We start from the raw sequence: 17,107 nt of genomic DNA, 5'->3' as shown, positions 1-17,107 counted from the left end.
GCCAGGGATGTGGGGACTGGAAAGTGACTGAAATGATTAAGATGAAGTTGCAGTAGTAGTGGGGGCTTCAGCATGCTCCCCTGCTTTGTGGTTTGTTTGTGACTGATGCTTAAATAACTATCTGAGGAACCAGTGAAGGGATTCCCAGTGAGCACAGTGGCACCCTCTGGCAGCACTCCAGGATTAAAGGACCGCAGTGGGGACTCAGAGGGACATCAGCCTACTTCCCCTTAGCTGATAGCCTCCCACCCTCATCCAGGCAGCCCCTGAGTGCCCCCTGTGGATCATGGATGAGACCCAGACCTTCGCGAAGCCCCTACAGGTTTCTCTCTTGGGGATCTTCTAGCTTGAAAGGAGTCGCAGATCAGGAGTCCCAGCTGCTCTCCCCTCCGGCAGGGTGACTGGGGGACCGAAGAGGATTCCCGAGTCTTCCCGGGCAGAATCCACGATGCCCGCAACACACCTGCCCAGGGACAGTGGGCGTGTCCACGCCAAGAGCCCCCTTTCAGTGAAGGGCGGGAACTCTTGGTCTCCCTGCACAAGGAGGGAGAGCACAGCAGGTGATCGAGTCCCCTGGCCCTGCTCCCAAGGGTTCTCAGACCACCCCCCTGGGCGGAAATCTCTCCAGCCCTTCCTCTTCCCCCCGCCCCCGCCCCCACTCGTGGGTGTGGGCCAAAGGCTAAAGCTGGGGTCACTTGGAGGCCAGTGTCCACAGGTCTCCTGGGCACTAGCCAAAGGGTGGAAGCATTCAGTCTGGGGGCCTCAGCTTCCGATCTGCCAGGACTGCCAAAGAGGAGGGAAGGAGGAAGAGGCAGGCGGATCCGATCCTTGATGAAGATTTCGTTTCCTAATTTCCTAACTTGAGCCACCCACCGCCAGTGCGCTTAATGGCGCTTCTGGCCGAGTAACTGAGCTCTTTGGAGCGACTGACATAATGACCACCCCTAATAAATCCTGAATAACGAATACGCAAATCGACCATCCTAATGAGGCGGGCCCACCGTAGTCTCCATAATGTAATATCGATCGGCTTCCCCGGCTCCGGCCTCAGCGGCTGCTCCAAGCTAGTTCTCTCCTCCCGGCAGGAGCCACTGGAGACCGAAGCCCGGAACGACGGTCGGAGTTGGCGGGCACCAGCGGCCTTTGCGCTCGCCAGGGCGAGCGAAGCGCACCAACAGTGCAGAGCTCAGAGCGCGATCGGCGTGCGGGCGAAAAATGCGGGAATCAGTGCCCCGCAGAGAAAAAGCGCGGGCCCACTTCCGAGCCCCGGTGCCCCGTTTTCGAATGCATTCGGGTCTCTCGCCTTCAGCCAGATTATTGTGTCCCGGGCCCGGAGCCTGAGCTGCTGTCCTCAGCTTGCCTCCCGGCCCAGGTTGCGCCCCGTTCTTCGCCCAAGCACACCTAGGCGCCAGCCTCCACCACAGCAAACGAGCCCCGGCCGCGAGACGTCCCCCCAGGCCTCTGCCTTCGTCCTCCCGGCAGCTGGCGCCCCCGAAGCGGCCGGGTTGGGTCCCAGACGCAGCGTTTTAGAACTGGTGATCGGGTGGCTGAGGGGGTCAGGGGGTGGGAAGGAGTCGCTCGTTCTCACTCATGCAGTTATTAATTTCAAGGGAGTGTCACTTAGAGTGAAAGAAAATAACCCGGACGCGTGGCCAGAGGCGTCGCGTCCCCCGCCCGAGCACAGCGCCCTTTGGTCGAGGCCGAGACGTGGAGGACTGCAGAGCGAGTCACATTTCAGCCGAGTCCTCATCTCACCAGTTTCCAGGCGCCCCAGCTAGGGGCGAGGACCGCAGGGTCTGGGGGAAAGCGGGGCGCACACATATTTTGGGGGCAGAGGTTACTTGAGGAGGGTTAACAGGGAAGAGGATTCATCCTCCAGGGTCAGGGGCTGGTGGGAAGAGTGAGATCGTAGTCTAGTTTTGGGGGGCCCGGCACCGCGCTGGGGGGGCAGCCGCGTTAGCCTCTCCCCCACCTCCTCTTCCCCTCTCCGCAAACACCCTGAAGGAATGAGGTCACGTGGGTGAGTAGTGGGCGGGACCTACTCTTGTCTGGAGGAAAAAAGCCATTTTGTCCCCCCCCCCCCGAGTCCCGGTCCCTCCCCTCCCCCCTCCGTCCCCTCCCCTCCCCTCTCTCCCTCCCACCCCAAACCGCTTTCACAAACTCCTTTCTTACCATAGGTTTCTCCCCTCCCGCCGCCCGAGCGAGCGACACGGCTGCGGCCCCCCTCCCCTCCCTTCCCTCCCTCCCTCCCATCCCCCCCTCCCCGAGACCCACCGGACCCCGAACCCAGGTAAGCGGACGCAGTCTCCCCTCCTTCTCCAACCCTGTAACCATCTGGGGACTGGGACGCGGGCCGGCACATCCTTCTTTACAAACCCCTGCCCGGGGAGGCTCTGAGTCCGGCCTGGTCTCGCGTCGCCGCCCCACCCCCGCCGGCCGTTCTCCTAGCTCGCCCCGTCCGCCTTTCTTTCTCCCTTTTTTCTCTCCCCTTTTCCTTTTCCTCCCTTCCAAGATGGCCGAAGTGGGTTCCCCCTTTTAACGGTTTGGCGTCTCCTCGACCACCACCTCTTTGTGCTGCAGCCCCCCTAGACCCTGCTCCCGAGGTAGCGAGGGGGAGGGTCCGAGGCCACCGCAGGGCTTTGGGGCTCCGCGCCGGGGCGGATCTCTGCCCCCCTAGCCCTCCCCACGAGCCAGAGCTGCCCCTGGCTCTCCCCCCGTACTCCTTTCGGTCTGGGGAGGGGTCGCTCTCGGTTTCTTCCGTGGGCACCGAGGCGTCGTGGACGCGCGAGGACTCGAAGCCGGGAGGAAGGGGACCAGCTTTTCGATCGCTGCGGGGCCGGAGGAGGGCGCTCTTCCCTGCCGGGCCCCGTCGTCTCGGGCACCTCCCCCCGTCGCTCCCTTTTTCCCCCCCATCCCGGGACTGGGCGCCCCGCCCCCTCCCCGAACCACCTCAGCGGAGCCTCTTTCTCCGGAACACCCCTCCTTGGGGCCCCGCCGAAAGTTTGGCTCCAGGGAAGGTAGGAGCGGCCACCCGTAACTGGGGCCTCTGATCGTCTGACCCAGGCTCCTGGGGAAGCCGGGGTGGAGGGGGTAGAAGGAAGAGGGGGAAGATTTATCGCGATATTTCCTGTCGCCCGCAGAGGCAGGAGGGGTTTGGCCGACTGGCCCCACTTGCACTGGGTAGCCCGGCTGCCCCTCCCTCCCTAGGTCCTCTTGCTTCTAGTTCTAAGGGGGTGGGACCCCTCAACTAGCAGACAGCCCTGCCCCCCCCCCGGCTCCACAGGGGGCCCAGGCTTGCCTCTCTCCCTCCCCCACTGCCCCCATCTGCCCAGAATTGCTCCGGATGGCTTGAGGTAGGGGAGGAGGCCTGGGGGTGGCGAATTTTTCTGTAAATATTGTGGAGGCGTTGCCCCGCGCTTCCCCCTGGTCTTTGTCTCTGAGACCCCCCGCATCTCCCGCCCCGCTGCCTTAGTCTCCAGGGCTCCCTGAGGCTGGGGTGGGGTGGGGAGGTGGTCTCCTGGTTGTCCTTCACTCTGTTCTTAAGCCTCCTTCTCTGGGCTTCTTGCAGTTTGTTCCTGAAACTCTCGTTTCTCTTCTCCCCCACCCCCCCGCCCCCACTCTGTTCCAAGGTGTTAGTACTTGGAGAAGGAGCATAAAGAAAGCTCTGTTACAGCTTTCTGGTGGGGAGGTTTTCCCAGGGGTTTCTTGGCTTGGAGTTGGGGGTTGAGGTCTTGGAGCTGTCTTTGGAATAATGCAGGGAACAGGCCCGAGATAAGACTCAAGACTTGGGATCCAGAGAGAGTGTAGCTGGGTGGGGTTCAAGTTGAAGTCTTTTGGGGGGGTGCTCTCTGCTGCTCCTGGTCTTCCCTGGAAGATCTTGGTTGATGGAGCTGTTGCCATGGGAATGGAGAGTGCCTGAACACGAAAAGGTGACATCTTTGTGCAGGTTGGATGCCCACCCCACTCCTCCAGCCTCTGGCCCCCCGAGTGGAGGTTGGGAGCTGTACTGCCTTTGTTGCCGGAAGAGTTATGTTATAATTTACCCTGGGTAGACCAGGGATGCACAAAAGGTTAGTGTGTGTTTGCAGCTCTGGTTTCAGGCAGGGATGTCAGACTGTGTGCTTCTTGGGGTGGGTGGGAGTGGTTTGTACATCTGGCAAGCGTGGGCCTGGCTCTGGTCTGGCTCTATGTGTGATGGGGTGTGTCTGTATGTATGTCTGGCCAAGTGTCTGGCCGTGTGTGTTGTGAGTGGGAGAGAAAAATGGAGGGGGTGTGTCTGGCTGTGTGTGCATATGTGTGTGTGTGTGTGTGTGGCAGTGTGTAACTGTATATATTTTGGATATTTGTCTTTGTTTGATCTTAGGATGCTGAGAGGTGGGAAGGGGAGGGAGGGTAGAGTGAGCCCGGCTTCAGAGACTAGAGGACTCTTTCGATGCTTCTGGCAGGAGGAGCACTCAGGGTCAGGGATCAGGGAACACTGAGAGTTTGAGTGTCCCAGGCAGACCTCCACCCCTGGCTCGCTCTGCACACACGCAAATCCGCAGACTTCCAAAGCTGAACCTGCACAGCTGGGAGAGGGATGGACTTCTGGAATCCAGTACATTCTGGCTCTCTGAGCTTCCATAGCGCCTGTTTCACTACCTGTCTGAGGGAAGTTGGGTGAGGCCATTAGCCTCTGCCCGCTCTTCCTACTTCAAAGAGAGACTATGTCCGCATGGTTATGTTTTGACCCTGACGGCTCACTGAATGGTCTTCTGATGGAACCTGGAGTCCTTCTGCCTTCTGCCTGCCTGGATGGAGTCAGACCAGGCTTATTGACTCCTTAAATGAGTGGGAAGCCTAGCATGGGTGCCAGTCTGTAAAGAGCACTGGAATAGGAGTCAGGCTGTGTCTAGTCCTAGGACTGCCACTGGGTGACCACTTGACCTGAGACAAGTCACCTCTTTCTGAGCTTCTTCATCTGTAAAGTGAAGGGACTGGACAAGATGCTTTCTAAGTTCCCTTCCACTTCTGTGATTTTAGATGTCTGGATGTGACCTCTAGTGACTCTTCCCAAGACTTGGAGATTTTCTAGTACGGGAGTTGGGTGGATTTCATATGGGGGGAAAGCAGAGCAAAGAATCCTATAGCTGAGAATCTGAAGGAGCAGAAGGCGATCTCTGGGTTATCAAAGATTGGCTATTTCTCAGGGGAAAAAGAAAAAAAAACCGACAAAGAAGTCTGAATTAGGCGGGAGCTTCCAGAAAAAGCCTAGTTAGAATGGAGATATGGGGGGTTGGTTCAGTGAGTAGGAGGCTTTGAGAAAGGGTAAAGACTCATGCCAGACTTGGATGACACGGAGGAGTTGGGGTTGAGTCCTGGGTGCTGATCAAGCTCCTTTGCTGCCACTGTAGCTGAAACCCGGGGGCCAGGAGCAAGGACTGTTCCATCATCATGGGGACAGACGGTATTGAAGGACTTGGCCCCCAGTTGAGGGTGGGAGACGGTGCTCAGGTTCACTGTGGGGATGTGGTTGGAACTGGCCCCCAAAGCTCCAAAGCTCCGCAGGGCCACTTCCAAATGGCACGGTCTCCCTTTTCTGCTTCCTGGGACTTGTCTCTTCCTCTCTTTCTCCCTTAGGCTCTGCCCTAAGCTGATGGGAGCCGGAGGTCCAGCCAGTTGTAGCTGGGGAGGAGCTAGGTGTCAGGTGTGAGGCCCTGAGGCCTCATGGGGGGAGAAAGACAAGGAGGATGAGGGAACGGAGCTCCTGTTTACTGTTGTTCTTGGCACCTGCTGCCAGGGCCCTGCAGGTAACCATGGCAATCAGGTGAGGAGCCAATCAGTGCTTCTCCCCACCCCCAGCCCCAGAGGTAACAGTCTGAGGCCCCTGGAGATGGGAGAGGGGAGCCGGGAGTGTGGCAAGGGGGCTCATTTCTTAAAGCGAGAGGGAGGAACATTTCACTCAATAAGCACCACAGCTCTTGCCTTCACCCATGCATCCCAAACAGAGCTCGACGGGTCGTCTTGGTCTGAATTCTCACGAGCGCTTGCAGAAATAAAGAGGGTGAGCGTCACCGAGCTCCTGCATGTTGAGGCCACAGTTGGCCTGGCAGGACCTGGATGAATGGGAGGATGGGAACTCTTTTTGTTTTGGCTGTGCCTTGCAGCAGGCGATTAGTTCCCCCATCAGAGATGGAGCTCACGCCCCCTGCAGTAGAAGCGCGGTCTTAACCACTGGACCACCAGGGAAGTCCCTGGAAGGGAGTTCTTAAGCGCCAAGTGTCTGTTTTGGAAACACAATAAATATGTGAATGAGGTGGCTAAGGCAGTGTGAAGCGCCCACATGTGTGTGTGTGAAAGAGGGAGAGAGAAGAGGGCATGAGATTTGCCAGTAGCAATCTAGACCCTTGGGCTTCCCTGGTGGCTGAGACGGTAAAGAATCCGCCTGCAATGCAGAAGACCTGGGTTTAATTCCTGGGTTGGGAAGATCCCCTGGAGGAGGGCATGGCAATCCACTCTAGTATTCTTGCTTGGAGAATCTCCGTGGACAGAGGAGCCTGGTGGGCTATAGTCCATGGGGTCACAAAGAGTCAGACACAACTGAGCGACTAAGTACACACAGTCTGGACCCTCAGCATTAGCAGATCCCCAAAGTTTTCTTCCTGGCTGTGTACACACACACACACACACACACACACACACACACACACACACACGTAGTCACATGAAGTACCTTTGGAGGCCCAGCAGCATGTACACACCGCATGGATATTATACACACTCAGCGAGTTAGCCACTTGGAGTCTGTTCCCTCCTCTGGATGGTTGTAATAATATTTGGGCATCTTGCCAGGGGTTACTATGGGAACAACCAAACAGTATAGTAGCCAGCAAGGTTTCTACATAATTATGAAGGGGGGGACCCATGCAGGGAGGGCTGGCTGAGGGGGCGGAGACCCCTTTCCTTCCTCAGGCAGGTCTGGGCCGCTGCATGCATGCCGGCTCTGGGCTTGCATGTTCCCTTCTGTCTGCCCTGCAGCTTGGTGTCTCTCCCACATGTGGTCTTTGTGTCTCTCCCTCTCTTTTGGTCTCTGGACAGCCTCTGTTGGCTGTTTGGGTCCTGGCCAAACTCATCCTGGGGTCTCTATAGTAACTGCTGATTCCCAGCTGTGAATTTCGGGTCCTAGAAAACCCAATGTGTTGGCTTTAGAAATCTTTCTGGAAAGGAGAGAAGGATGTATGTTGTAAAAGAGCTCTGGGGGGTTGGCTGCCCTCCCAGGCCCCGCCCCATGGGCTTTTCTCTGGGAAAGGGGAGGGAGGTACCGTGGCTGCTGGGTACAGGTTGGATTTCTAAACTAAGAAGCAAGCACATCAGTCCAGACCTGGGCTTTGCCTGTCCTCCCTGGACTCAGGGCCTGGCTGGGCACTTGGTGGGCTGTGGACAGAACTTTCTGCCCGGCTTCGGCAGGCCTCTCTGAGAGCCTGTGGCCTATCACTGGGCAGCTTGTGGCCAGGTCGTAGATGGGAGAAGATGGGCGGGTGGCAGTGCCCACGTGTGGAGATTCCCAAGTGTGCCTGGGAGGGGCGCCATGCAGCAGGCCATCCATCGGGGCACGTGGTGGCCTCCCTATAGAAGCCGCAGTAGCAGTCGTTTTGCCCAGACTCTTTGCAGTTACCTGCAGAGTCCAGGGCTGGGCCAGGGGTCAGGCTGGAGCTGTGTGTTCTCAATTTTGGGAGCCTAAGGACCATCCTCAGTATTTCCTGCTTGAGCTCCAGGCCTAGAACCTGTGTGGTCAGCATGTGGTGTGTTTCAAAGGACCTGCTCCGGGGCCGGGCCGGAGCCCACGGACGATTGGTTGGGATGCCCCCTTCAGACTTAGGGTGTTCATTCCCCCAGTGTTTCCACGGAAGGAGGCTTCCTGGAGCAGTGATGGGAGGAAGGAAGGTAGGATGGAGTAGAAAGACCCAATCAGGAGGCTGAGTTTCCTCATAGCTCCCAGGGAGTTCACTTGTATGTATATGGATTGGGATCGGGGAGATTTTTAAAAACTCTGTTCTCTTCCATTTTCCCGCATCCCCACATCCTCTGGAGAGTTGAGTGGTACTTCCTGTGGTCTAACTTCAGTCTTTCTGCTGCTCCTGAGATAGAACCTGAGCTTGTTGCTCAAGGTCATAGGAACCTCTAGAGCCCTCAGTGAACATGCAGAGGGGGTCAGAAAGAACCACCCCAGTCTGGCTTTGGAGGGAGAGGAGGGGGCCATGGGCCCAGGGAGAGATGTCGCCTGTGGGGCAGGTAGAGTACAGTGTGGGAGGAGCTCTTGGATCCCGGGGGTCCTGATTCCATGTTTTATTTCCCAGGGTGACGCCCCCACCCCAGCATCATGCATCGGACCACACGGATCAAAATTACCGAGCTGAACCCTCACCTCATGTGCGCCCTCTGTGGGGGGTACTTCATAGATGCCACTACCATCGTGGAGTGCTTGCATTCCTGTGAGTTGGGGTCAAGGGCTGCTCCTGGGGTAGGTGGCCTCTGCCTTGAAGAGCAAACGTGTCCATGTGTCTGGTGAGGGTCCCAGGTCAAAGAGAGACTGCCTGGGAGGAGACGGCAGGGTTCAGCCCAGGAGTTCGTTTGGGAGACTTTTACCTGAAATCTCCATTCCCTCCTTGAGTCTCTGTGGATGGCACTGCACCCCATGAATACAAGGTGCCCTGGTGTGCACCACGGGCTTGCGACTAGCAGTCAGGGAACTGGGAGGTATCTAGTAGGTTAGCTGTTGATTTGTTCTACAAGGGGGTTTGGAACTTGGGACTTACCTTCTGCGTGGTACTCAACACTGGCTTCATGCACACACACACATCTTTTCTCCCCCAAGGATGGATAAGGGGCAGTTGCCATCTGCAGAGCAGGGCTGCATTGGGTCCTTGAAAGGGCCTGAGCTGCGGGAACATGGTGGAGAAGAGGGGATACCTGAACCTGGGCAGGGAGTGGGGGGGCTGATCCTGGGTTACAGAGGGGACTCTGACTCTTCCTCCTCTCTCCACACCCCCCAAGTCTGCAAAACCTGCATCGTGCGCTACCTGGAGACCAACAAGTACTGCCCCATGTGCGATGTGCAGGTCCATAAAACCCGGCCGCTGCTGAGCATCAGGTGGGCCCAGCACTTCCTCCTGCTCCCGCCCATCCTCTGGGGCAGCTGCCCTCTGTCCCCTCCCTCCTTGCTTCCTGAAGTAAGGGTGGCAGGTGAGGGAGGAGCATCAGGCATGGACTGTCCCTTGGGGATGATGTATCCAGCTGAGAAATTCTAGAGAGGTAGAGACGGGGCCTACAGGGACCCTCATGCCTGGGCCCTGGATCTCAGAAAGAGAGGTGGGAAGAAGGGGCCTAGGCTGGAGAGGCAGGGTGAGATGGTTGCCGACCGGCTCCTATGTGCTTTTTTTCAGATCTGACAAAACCCTTCAAGACATTGTCTACAAATTGGTCCCTGGGCTTTTTAAAGGTACCTCACCCTTTGTCCCCCTGCCACCAGCCCTCACGGCCCAGCCTGTTGCTTCCTCTGAGCCAGCTCCCTCTCTTCCAGATGAGATGAAACGGCGGCGGGATTTCTATGCAGCTTACCCCCTGACAGAAGGTGAGTGTGTTCACGTGTGTGTGCACACGCGGCCCTCCCCTGGCACCAGGGCCAGAGGCATGGAAGGCCAGTGGGCAGCACTGCGCTGCCTCCCAGCCCAGGGTTGGGGGAGGCTGGGCTCACTGCACTGAGCTCTGAGATCCCTGGGCTGATGGAGGGTTCCTCTCCCTGCTCCTAAGCTAAGCCTTCCCAGCTCCCTCCTTCCGTAGTCCCCAACGGCTCCAACGAGGACCGTGGTGAGGTTCTGGAGCAGGAGAAGGGAGCTCTGAGCGATGACGAGATCGTCAGCCTCTCCATCGAGTTCTACGAAGGTGTCAGGCAAGTCTGGCCCACACCTGGCCCTTTCAGGGTCCTAGGCAGGTCTCTTCTCCCATGCCGTCCCCATTCCCTGGGAGGAAAGGGCACTTCCAGGAGGGCCTTCCAGATGTTTGTGTGCCGTTAGGTCCTGCCTGCTGCAGGCTTTCCCTTGCTTCATTCCTTCTCCTTCTGCAGAGACCGGGAAGAGAAGAAGGGCCCCTTGGAGAATGGGGATGGCGACAAGGAGAAGGTGAGTACTCGGGTCTGCCCGGGCGCAGAGTATGGGCTGGGAGAGAGTGCCTGGGGGGGACCCCAGCCCTTGAGTGCCTCTTCCCCAGCAGACAGGCGTGCGCTTCCTGCGATGCCCAGCAGCCATGACTGTCATGCATCTTGCCAAGTTTCTCCGTAACAAGATGGACGTGCCCAGTAAGTACAAGGTGAGTCCCTGGCCCCTTTGAAACATGTGTCTTGTTTGTGGATGTGTTTGACAGTCTCTGCATCCTAGTCATGGTTCATGGCTGGTTTGGTGTCACCAAGGGCTTGCATATTGTGTAACAGCCTGTGTAGAATGATCACTGAAAACAAGATTGAGGTGGGGCAGTCTGCTTCTGCTGAGACCAGTGTGCAGAGGTGCATGGGACCAAGATAAGTGTGTGTGTGTACATGCTGGCATGCTTAGAACTATGGTAGAGCTGTGTGTGTAAAAATTTAGGGCCATATCTAGGGCCAGCTGGCTAGTCTGAAATTTCCAAGGAGCTTTAGATATAGCTTCTCAAATCTGAACGTGTGTATGATCCCCTAGAGGTCTTGTTAAAATGTAATTCTGACTGAGTAGACATTGCATTTCCAGCAAGCTCCCAGGTGCTTCTGGTGCTGCTGGTCCATGGACTATTGAGGCCCTAGGACAGTAGATCCCAAACTTTGCCACATGTCAGAATCACACGAGGAGTAACTTCTCAGGATTAAAACTCAATTCACATCATAGCAGTGAAAACAATCTGTGGAGCAGGATCCAGGCACTGGTGTGATTCCACCTTGTGCCTTCTCCCTGGGGCCGTTTTTGTGCCTGTTAGCTCCTCTGGAGAACATGCCAGAGATAGACATGGACCCAGAGCACTGTGTGGATGGCCGGGGATGGCTTGATGATGTGGGCATCTTCTCTGGATCCCTTCCCACCTGCTGGTCAGGAGTTAGGTTGAGACAACTCTGAGAGGAAGTCAGATGCACCGGGCGACCTCAGAGGGATGAGGGATCACCTGCCCAGAGCCTCTTTGCCAAACAGCTGGAGCCTTGAGCCGTCTGCCCTTTCCTCCTCCAGGTTGAGGTTCTCTATGAGGATGAGCCGCTGAAGGAATACTACACCCTCATGGACATCGCCTACATCTACCCCTGGCGGCGGGTGAGTGTGTGGGGTGGTATAAGACAGGGGACAGGGCTGGAGGGACCCTGGGCCATCACGTGGGCCACCCTGCTCTAATCAGAGAGAGTTCATCCCTCGTCTCATGGGCTGGGCATGTCCAGGGTGGCCCTCCAGACCATCTCTCACTGATGACCTTCCATACTCAGGAGGAAAAATGGATCCTTGGGCAGACCGCATGTGCTGGTTTGGGTGGCCGTGGGGAGTAAACTTCGCCTTCTGCTCTCTGGCCTCCCTCTTGCCTTTTTTCTCTGTCTCTGGTCTGACACTCTCCTCCTCTCCCGCCTTGGTTGGTCAGTCCCACCTGTGTGTCTCGTCCTCCCTTTCTCCCTGTTTGGGCGCTATGGGGTGAAGGTGGGTGGCTGCCCCATTAGCCTCTTTCTCCTGACACCCTTCCCTCCCCTTCTCCCTGCAGAACGGCCCTCTCCCCCTCAAGTATCGCGTCCAGCCAGCCTGCAAGCGACTCACCTTGCCCACAGCACCCACCCCCTCCGAGGGCACCAATACCAGCGGGGCATCCGAGTGTGAGTCAGTCAGTGACAAGGCTCCCAGCCCTGCCACCCTGCCGGCCACCTCCTCTTCCCTGCCCAGCCCAGCCACCCCCTCCCATGGCTCTCCCAGCTCCCATGGCCCCTCAGCCCCCCACCCCACCTCCCCCACTCCCCCTGTGACAGCCGGTGGGGCCGCTGCAGCTGCCAATGGGGGCACCTCAAACTGCCTGCAGACACCATCCTCCACCAGCAGGGGGCGCAAGATGACTGTCAATGGAGCTCCTGTGCCCCCCTTAACTTGAGGAAAGGGACCCTCGCCCTCCTTTTCCAGCCTTGCCTCTCCACCCCTCCACTTTTTCTGGGCCCCCTTTTCCACCTCTTCTATTTTCCCCAGCTCCTCCCACCTTAGGGGTGGGGGATGGGTTTTATAAATAAATCTATATATATATGTACATAGGAAAAACCAAATATACATACTTATTTTTTATGGACCAACCAGATTAATTTAAATGCCACAGGAAACAAACTTTATGTGTGTGTGTATGTGTGGGGGGTGGGGTGTTCATTTTTAGGGGGTCTTGTGGAATTCTCCCTGCTCTTTTTGGGGGTGCCTAGAGGTGGAATTGTAGGGGCCACTTGAGGCCCAGTATCACTCTGCCCCATCCTCCTCCTGTTTCCCAAGACATATGGGGTGCTGAGAGGCCCCCACCAACCCCCAAAGCTTTAGGCACAACTCTATCTGGCTGTGTATGGGGTCCTCTCTGTTTCTTGCCCCATCTTGGCTGCTGTCCTACCGGTACCCTGACCAGTGCCCTTCCCCACCATTGTTGAATGTTCAGAGAATTGCAAAGACAGTGCCTTTTACAAATGCAGCCTATCCCCTGGTTTTGAGGAGCAAGTGGGCAGTGGAGAGGGCATCTCCCTTACCTCCTCCTCTTGCAGTGGAAACTTTGTATAAAGAATAGAATAGTTTTGCCTCCCCCCTCCCCTCGCCCCCAGTGCCCCCATGTGTGTGGCCTTTGCATCATTTATCTTGTGGAAAAGAAGATTTAGGCCACAGGAGGCCTTGGCCCTTGAACTTCCCCTGTGGTGTTAACATTGTGAACCGCTTCACTCCTTCTCCCCCACCCCCACCCAGGAGCTCGCACTACCAAGGCTGGTGGGGCAGTCTCGCTGGGGGCTGGCATGGAGAGGTGGAGGCAGGGTAACCTCAGATAAGCACAGACCCCAGATTTGGCCAAAGGCAAACAGTCCTCTAGTCCCCTCCCCACCCGCAGCTGAGGCCAAGTCAGAAAAGAGCAACAGAGACATCTAAAAGCACAAGAAGGCAGAAACCTGTAGGTCTGACCTCAGCTCCATCCTGAGAAGTCAAGTGGTCACCCCCATGAGGGGTAGGTCCCAAGAGACCCCTGTCCACCTGTTTTTCCTCCAATGTACATAGATCGGATTGGGAGGGGAGGAGGCAGTACTCTATCACAACTGCGTGTTTGGGGCCGGGCATCCCCCAATGGGTTTGTCTGTGTTCACACCCTGTCCTATGTCTGAGGTGCTGTGGCTGTACCCTTCTGCCCTGGGATGTTTGTATCTCCTGGCTTTGTAATAAATGCTGCATACTCTCCGGAGCCTGTAGTTCTTTGGGACACAAGGGACAGGAAGGGTGGGCGGGGTCCTCTGGCCTCCTCTAGTCTCTGGGCTCATCCTGCTTTGCTGCTGCTGCTGCTGCTAAGTCGCTTCAGTCGTGTCCAACTCTGTGCGACCCCATAGACGGCAGCCCACCGGCCTCCGTCGTCCCTGGGATTCTCCAGGCAAGAACACTGGAGTGGGCTGCCATTTCCTTCTCCAGTGCATGAAAGTGAAAAGTGAAAGTGAAGTCGCTCAGTCGTGTCCGACTCTTCCCGACCCCATGGACTGCAGCTTACCAGGCTCCTCCGTCCATGGGATTTTCCAGGCAAGAGTACTGGAGTGGGTCATCCTGCTTTGGGGGACCCCGTATGGAATGAACCTGAATTGTTTCCTCCCTGCAGCCAGTCTGGTGTCCCCAGCCCAGGTTAAGACCCTAAAGGGGGATAGGTCTTGTCCCTCACACCTGTGACCACAGGAACATCACTCTGGGCTAGCACGTCTATTTAATGCCATCTTCACCAGCAGGCATCAAAGCCAGGGCCTGTTCCCATCTGCCCCAGATTGGAGACCTTGGGTTATCGGAGCAAGCCCTTCACCAACCAGCTATGGGTGCTGGGATCCCTGGGGTGAGCCACCCCTCAGAGTGGGGAGCCCAGTTCCGCCTTCTGCACCTGCTCACTCTTGTGGGTACCATCGCAGTATGGGGGCTTCTGGGTTGCCTTGCAGGTACAGAGCGCCACCATGCGGGTCTCCTGGGCCTTGAACTTCAGTGGGGACAGGCCAGTGCGTTTGAAGAAGTGGGAGCCATCACAGAAGGGCTATTGAAGAAAAGAAAGAAGTCAGAGAGACCCAACCCCACCTGCTGGGGCAGGACAGCACTGGTAGGGGGACAGGTATCTGAGTGACACTGACCAACTTTTTTCATCTGTAATGTGACAGTAATCAGAATAATCGCAAGGAATAAAATGCATAAAGGTTTATCATGCACTCTGCCAGTAGAAAAGTGTTCAGTAAGTATGTCCTTACAGGAATAGTTTCTGGGGGACCCAAGAAGACAATTTTCAAAGCAAAATGGGCCCTTAAGGATCAGCAACTTTTATACTGATAATGGTTTTTGGGGTTTTTTTAATGGCTCTGAGTCTCCATTGGTTCATGACATTCATTTCCTTTCCCATGTTCTTAAGGTACAAACTTCTCTGAGTGGGCTTTAAGACTGGGGTATCAATTTTGTTTGGCTCCAAGAAACAACTGGGCGTATTCTGGGGAGTGGATGTTGCAGGGAGGGGAGTGGAAGGAAGGGGAGACGGTGAGGTCCTACAGCAAACTGACTGCCTGGTGTGAGCATCTATGCCCTTTCACCCCAGAAGGTGTTCCTACACAGCCTGAGTAATGGAAACAGGCCCAGACAGGTGGTTTGCTACTGAGTGGCAGAGCTGAAGCCAAGGCCTCTTGCCCTTTGAGTGAGGGTAGGGTAGGAAGGTGGATGGGAGAAGTGTGCAGATGAAAGTCAGCAAACTGGTCCCAGAGGGCAAGAGGCAGAGAGACACAAAGGGCCAGTCGGTGCCAGGCCTCACGGGCAGGCAGCAGAGCGCCATGTTCATGAGGACCTGCTCAAAGTCCACAGCAAATCGGTGGCAAAGCAGGACTTTGGGCCCTGGGCTGCTGGCACCACATCATGCAGTTTGGAGGAACACAGTTCTGAGCCAGCTCAGAAAGGAAAGGGGCCCAGAGGCTAAGAATGTGGGGCAGGTTCCTGAGGGATGGAAGGCTCCTGGGGCAGGAGAGAGGGGAGCGGGCAGCCAGGATGACAAGACAGCAAGAAACCAGGGAAGTCACAGAAACTGAAAAAGGGAGAGTTTTCGGGAGCAGACGCCAGGAAGGGCACACTCGGGACAGAGAGGCTGCTCAGACTCTTCCTAATGTTGGGGGCTGAGGCCTGGGAACCCAGATATTTCCCAGGAAGAAGAAGGAAAGAGGGGAGAGAGAGAGACAGGCAAGCCTTTCTGGGCAGAGCCTGCAGCCTCTGAAGAGTAAGGAGCACCAGAAGAGGACAGAACTCTGGTTCCACCGGCCTGGCCCTAGGACTGTTTCTATGTCTGTCTCCATCTTGAAGGGTGGAGAGAACTGGGAGCTGAGGGCTGGCCTGAGGATATCCCCACCCCCACCCTCGTGGTCCCTCAGGTATATGTGGGAAAAAGGAATGTCTTGAATGGGAGTTCCTGGGCCACACGTGGTGTCCCCAAACCACAGGTGTGATATATCAACGGGGAGGGGGATACAGGTCTCTCACCTGCTTTTTGCTGCGGCCACACACACACCACCTGTAGGTTTTCCCAGCCACCAGCTCCACCTTGATGGGTGTTTTTAGGGCCACCACGGGCTTGGCTGGGGTTTTGGGGAACCATTGGGCCTGTGGCAGGGAAGATGAAAGGTCAGCTCATGCCTTGGAAGCACTTTCTCGCCTGTGGCTATGTCCAGCTTTCCCAGGGCCCTGGCCGGTGACAGGCATTCTCTGCATGAGGCTGATCTGACTCCACCCTGCAAGGACCCCCCCCCCCCCCACTCCCCACCGTGAGGCCCCCCGAGCTCAGGATAGAGAAGAGATTTCAATACCATGAAACCACATAGGTTTCAGGGTCCAGGCTTTCCCTTCAAGCCCTGGCTCTCACCCTGGTGCCAGGGGTGGAGGGCCAGGATCCTGCCAGCCTTGGCGGAGCCAACGGCACCTGGGACTCGGTTTATCAGGCACCGGGGTTGCTCATGCAGAAGCCTGCTCCCCGTCCTCTGCCGCCGGCCCTCACCCCATTTCCCCGGAGCCAGGGCGAGGTGGCTATAGACAAGGGCGTCTCAGGCTGGAGTTTACAAAGAAGGGCTGACCCATTCTGGTTTCCTCCTCTGGTCTCTACCTCGGTGGTCTCTCTGGGCCTGGGGGACTCGGGTAGCGGGAAGGGGAAACAGGGTGGAGTTGGGGGGTAGGGCTTACCAGCCAGGAGGTGATGTCCCGTCTCTGGTTCAGCGTCTGCAAGGCAAGCAGGCATCCGCGGGGCGGTGATTTGGAAACAGAAAAATAAAATCAATGGAAAGCGGAAGACTTCAGAGGGAGGGAAGAGACCGCAGGGCTTAGGCGCGCGTTAGAAATACGAAGGTAATAAGCGCTCCCGAGAGAGGAACGGGAGTTGCTGGGGGAGGTGCTGGCACCCAACGGGCGCTCAGGGACGGCTGCAAAGCACCAGGCGACGCAGGGGTTTGGGGGAAGCTCAGCCGAGGGACAGGCTCGGAGAGGCGGGGCGATGAGCGGAGGATGGTGGAGCGGAGGACAGGGGAGGGCCCCAGCCGCGCGGGTGCTCACCCAGGCCGCCGGCCGCACGAGCGTCCCCACGCCGCGCACCGAGCCCATGGCAGCCCCGCGCCGCGCCGGCTCCGCCTCGCGCCCCGGTCACCTTCCCGCTTCCCCGCCTTTCTCCGGCCCAGCCCCGCCTCGGCCCGGAAGACGCCGCGGGGTTCGCGCGGTGCGGGCCGCGGGCCTGCGCGGGCCGACCAGCCCCAGCTGCCGGAAGTCGGCCCGAGGAGCCGGCCCGGCAGTCCCCTCGGAGCCCCCAGGGTGTGGAGGGCTCTCCGGCGCCCCCTTTGGTACTCGCGTGACTGCGAAGGACCTGCGCGGAGCATCGC

At 57.4% G+C, this 17,107-nt stretch overlaps 2 protein-coding genes across 6 annotated transcripts; one reads left to right on the top strand and one right to left on the bottom strand.

Moving 5' to 3' along the window:
• Positions 1–1,751: 1,751 nt before the first annotated feature.
• On the top strand, positions 1,752–13,433 carry PCGF2 (polycomb group ring finger 2). 5 transcript variants are annotated; one of them, XM_061143870.1, is made up of 11 exons: positions 1,752–2,020; positions 2,178–2,290; positions 8,337–8,471; positions 9,034–9,130; positions 9,423–9,478; positions 9,560–9,610; positions 9,790–9,928; positions 10,103–10,157; positions 10,246–10,344; positions 11,226–11,306; positions 11,740–13,433. In XM_061143870.1, the coding sequence occupies exons 3-11, from the start codon at positions 8,360–8,362 to the stop codon at positions 12,115–12,117; spliced, it is 1,068 nt and encodes a 355-aa protein (XP_060999853.1). In that variant the 5' UTR covers positions 1,752–2,020; positions 2,178–2,290; positions 8,337–8,359; the 3' UTR covers positions 12,118–13,433. The 5 variants fall into 5 exon arrangements, with proteins under 5 accessions (XP_060999853.1, XP_060999857.1, XP_060999856.1 ...); XM_061143874.1 differs by having other exon boundaries at positions 1,759–2,020; positions 9,820–9,928; XM_061143873.1 differs by having other exon boundaries at positions 1,759–2,020; positions 10,249–10,344.
• Positions 13,434–13,922: 489 nt separating this feature from the next.
• Positions 13,923–16,989, bottom strand: CISD3 (CDGSH iron sulfur domain 3). Its single transcript, XM_061143877.1, has 4 exons — positions 16,788–16,989; positions 16,422–16,457; positions 15,729–15,848; positions 13,923–14,256 (listed from the first exon to the last, which is right to left on the bottom strand). The coding sequence occupies exons 1-4, from the start codon at positions 16,833–16,835 to the stop codon at positions 14,077–14,079; spliced, it is 384 nt and encodes a 127-aa protein (XP_060999860.1). The 5' UTR covers positions 16,836–16,989; the 3' UTR covers positions 13,923–14,076.
• Between the last annotated feature and the right edge of the window lie 118 nt (positions 16,990–17,107).

The sequence above is a fragment of the Dama dama genome, chromosome 5 (assembly GCF_033118175.1).
Source record: "Dama dama isolate Ldn47 chromosome 5, ASM3311817v1, whole genome shotgun sequence".
Classification (NCBI taxonomy): domain Eukaryota; kingdom Metazoa; phylum Chordata; class Mammalia; order Artiodactyla; family Cervidae; genus Dama; species Dama dama.
This window is presented reverse-complemented; position numbering and strand designations above follow the sequence as displayed.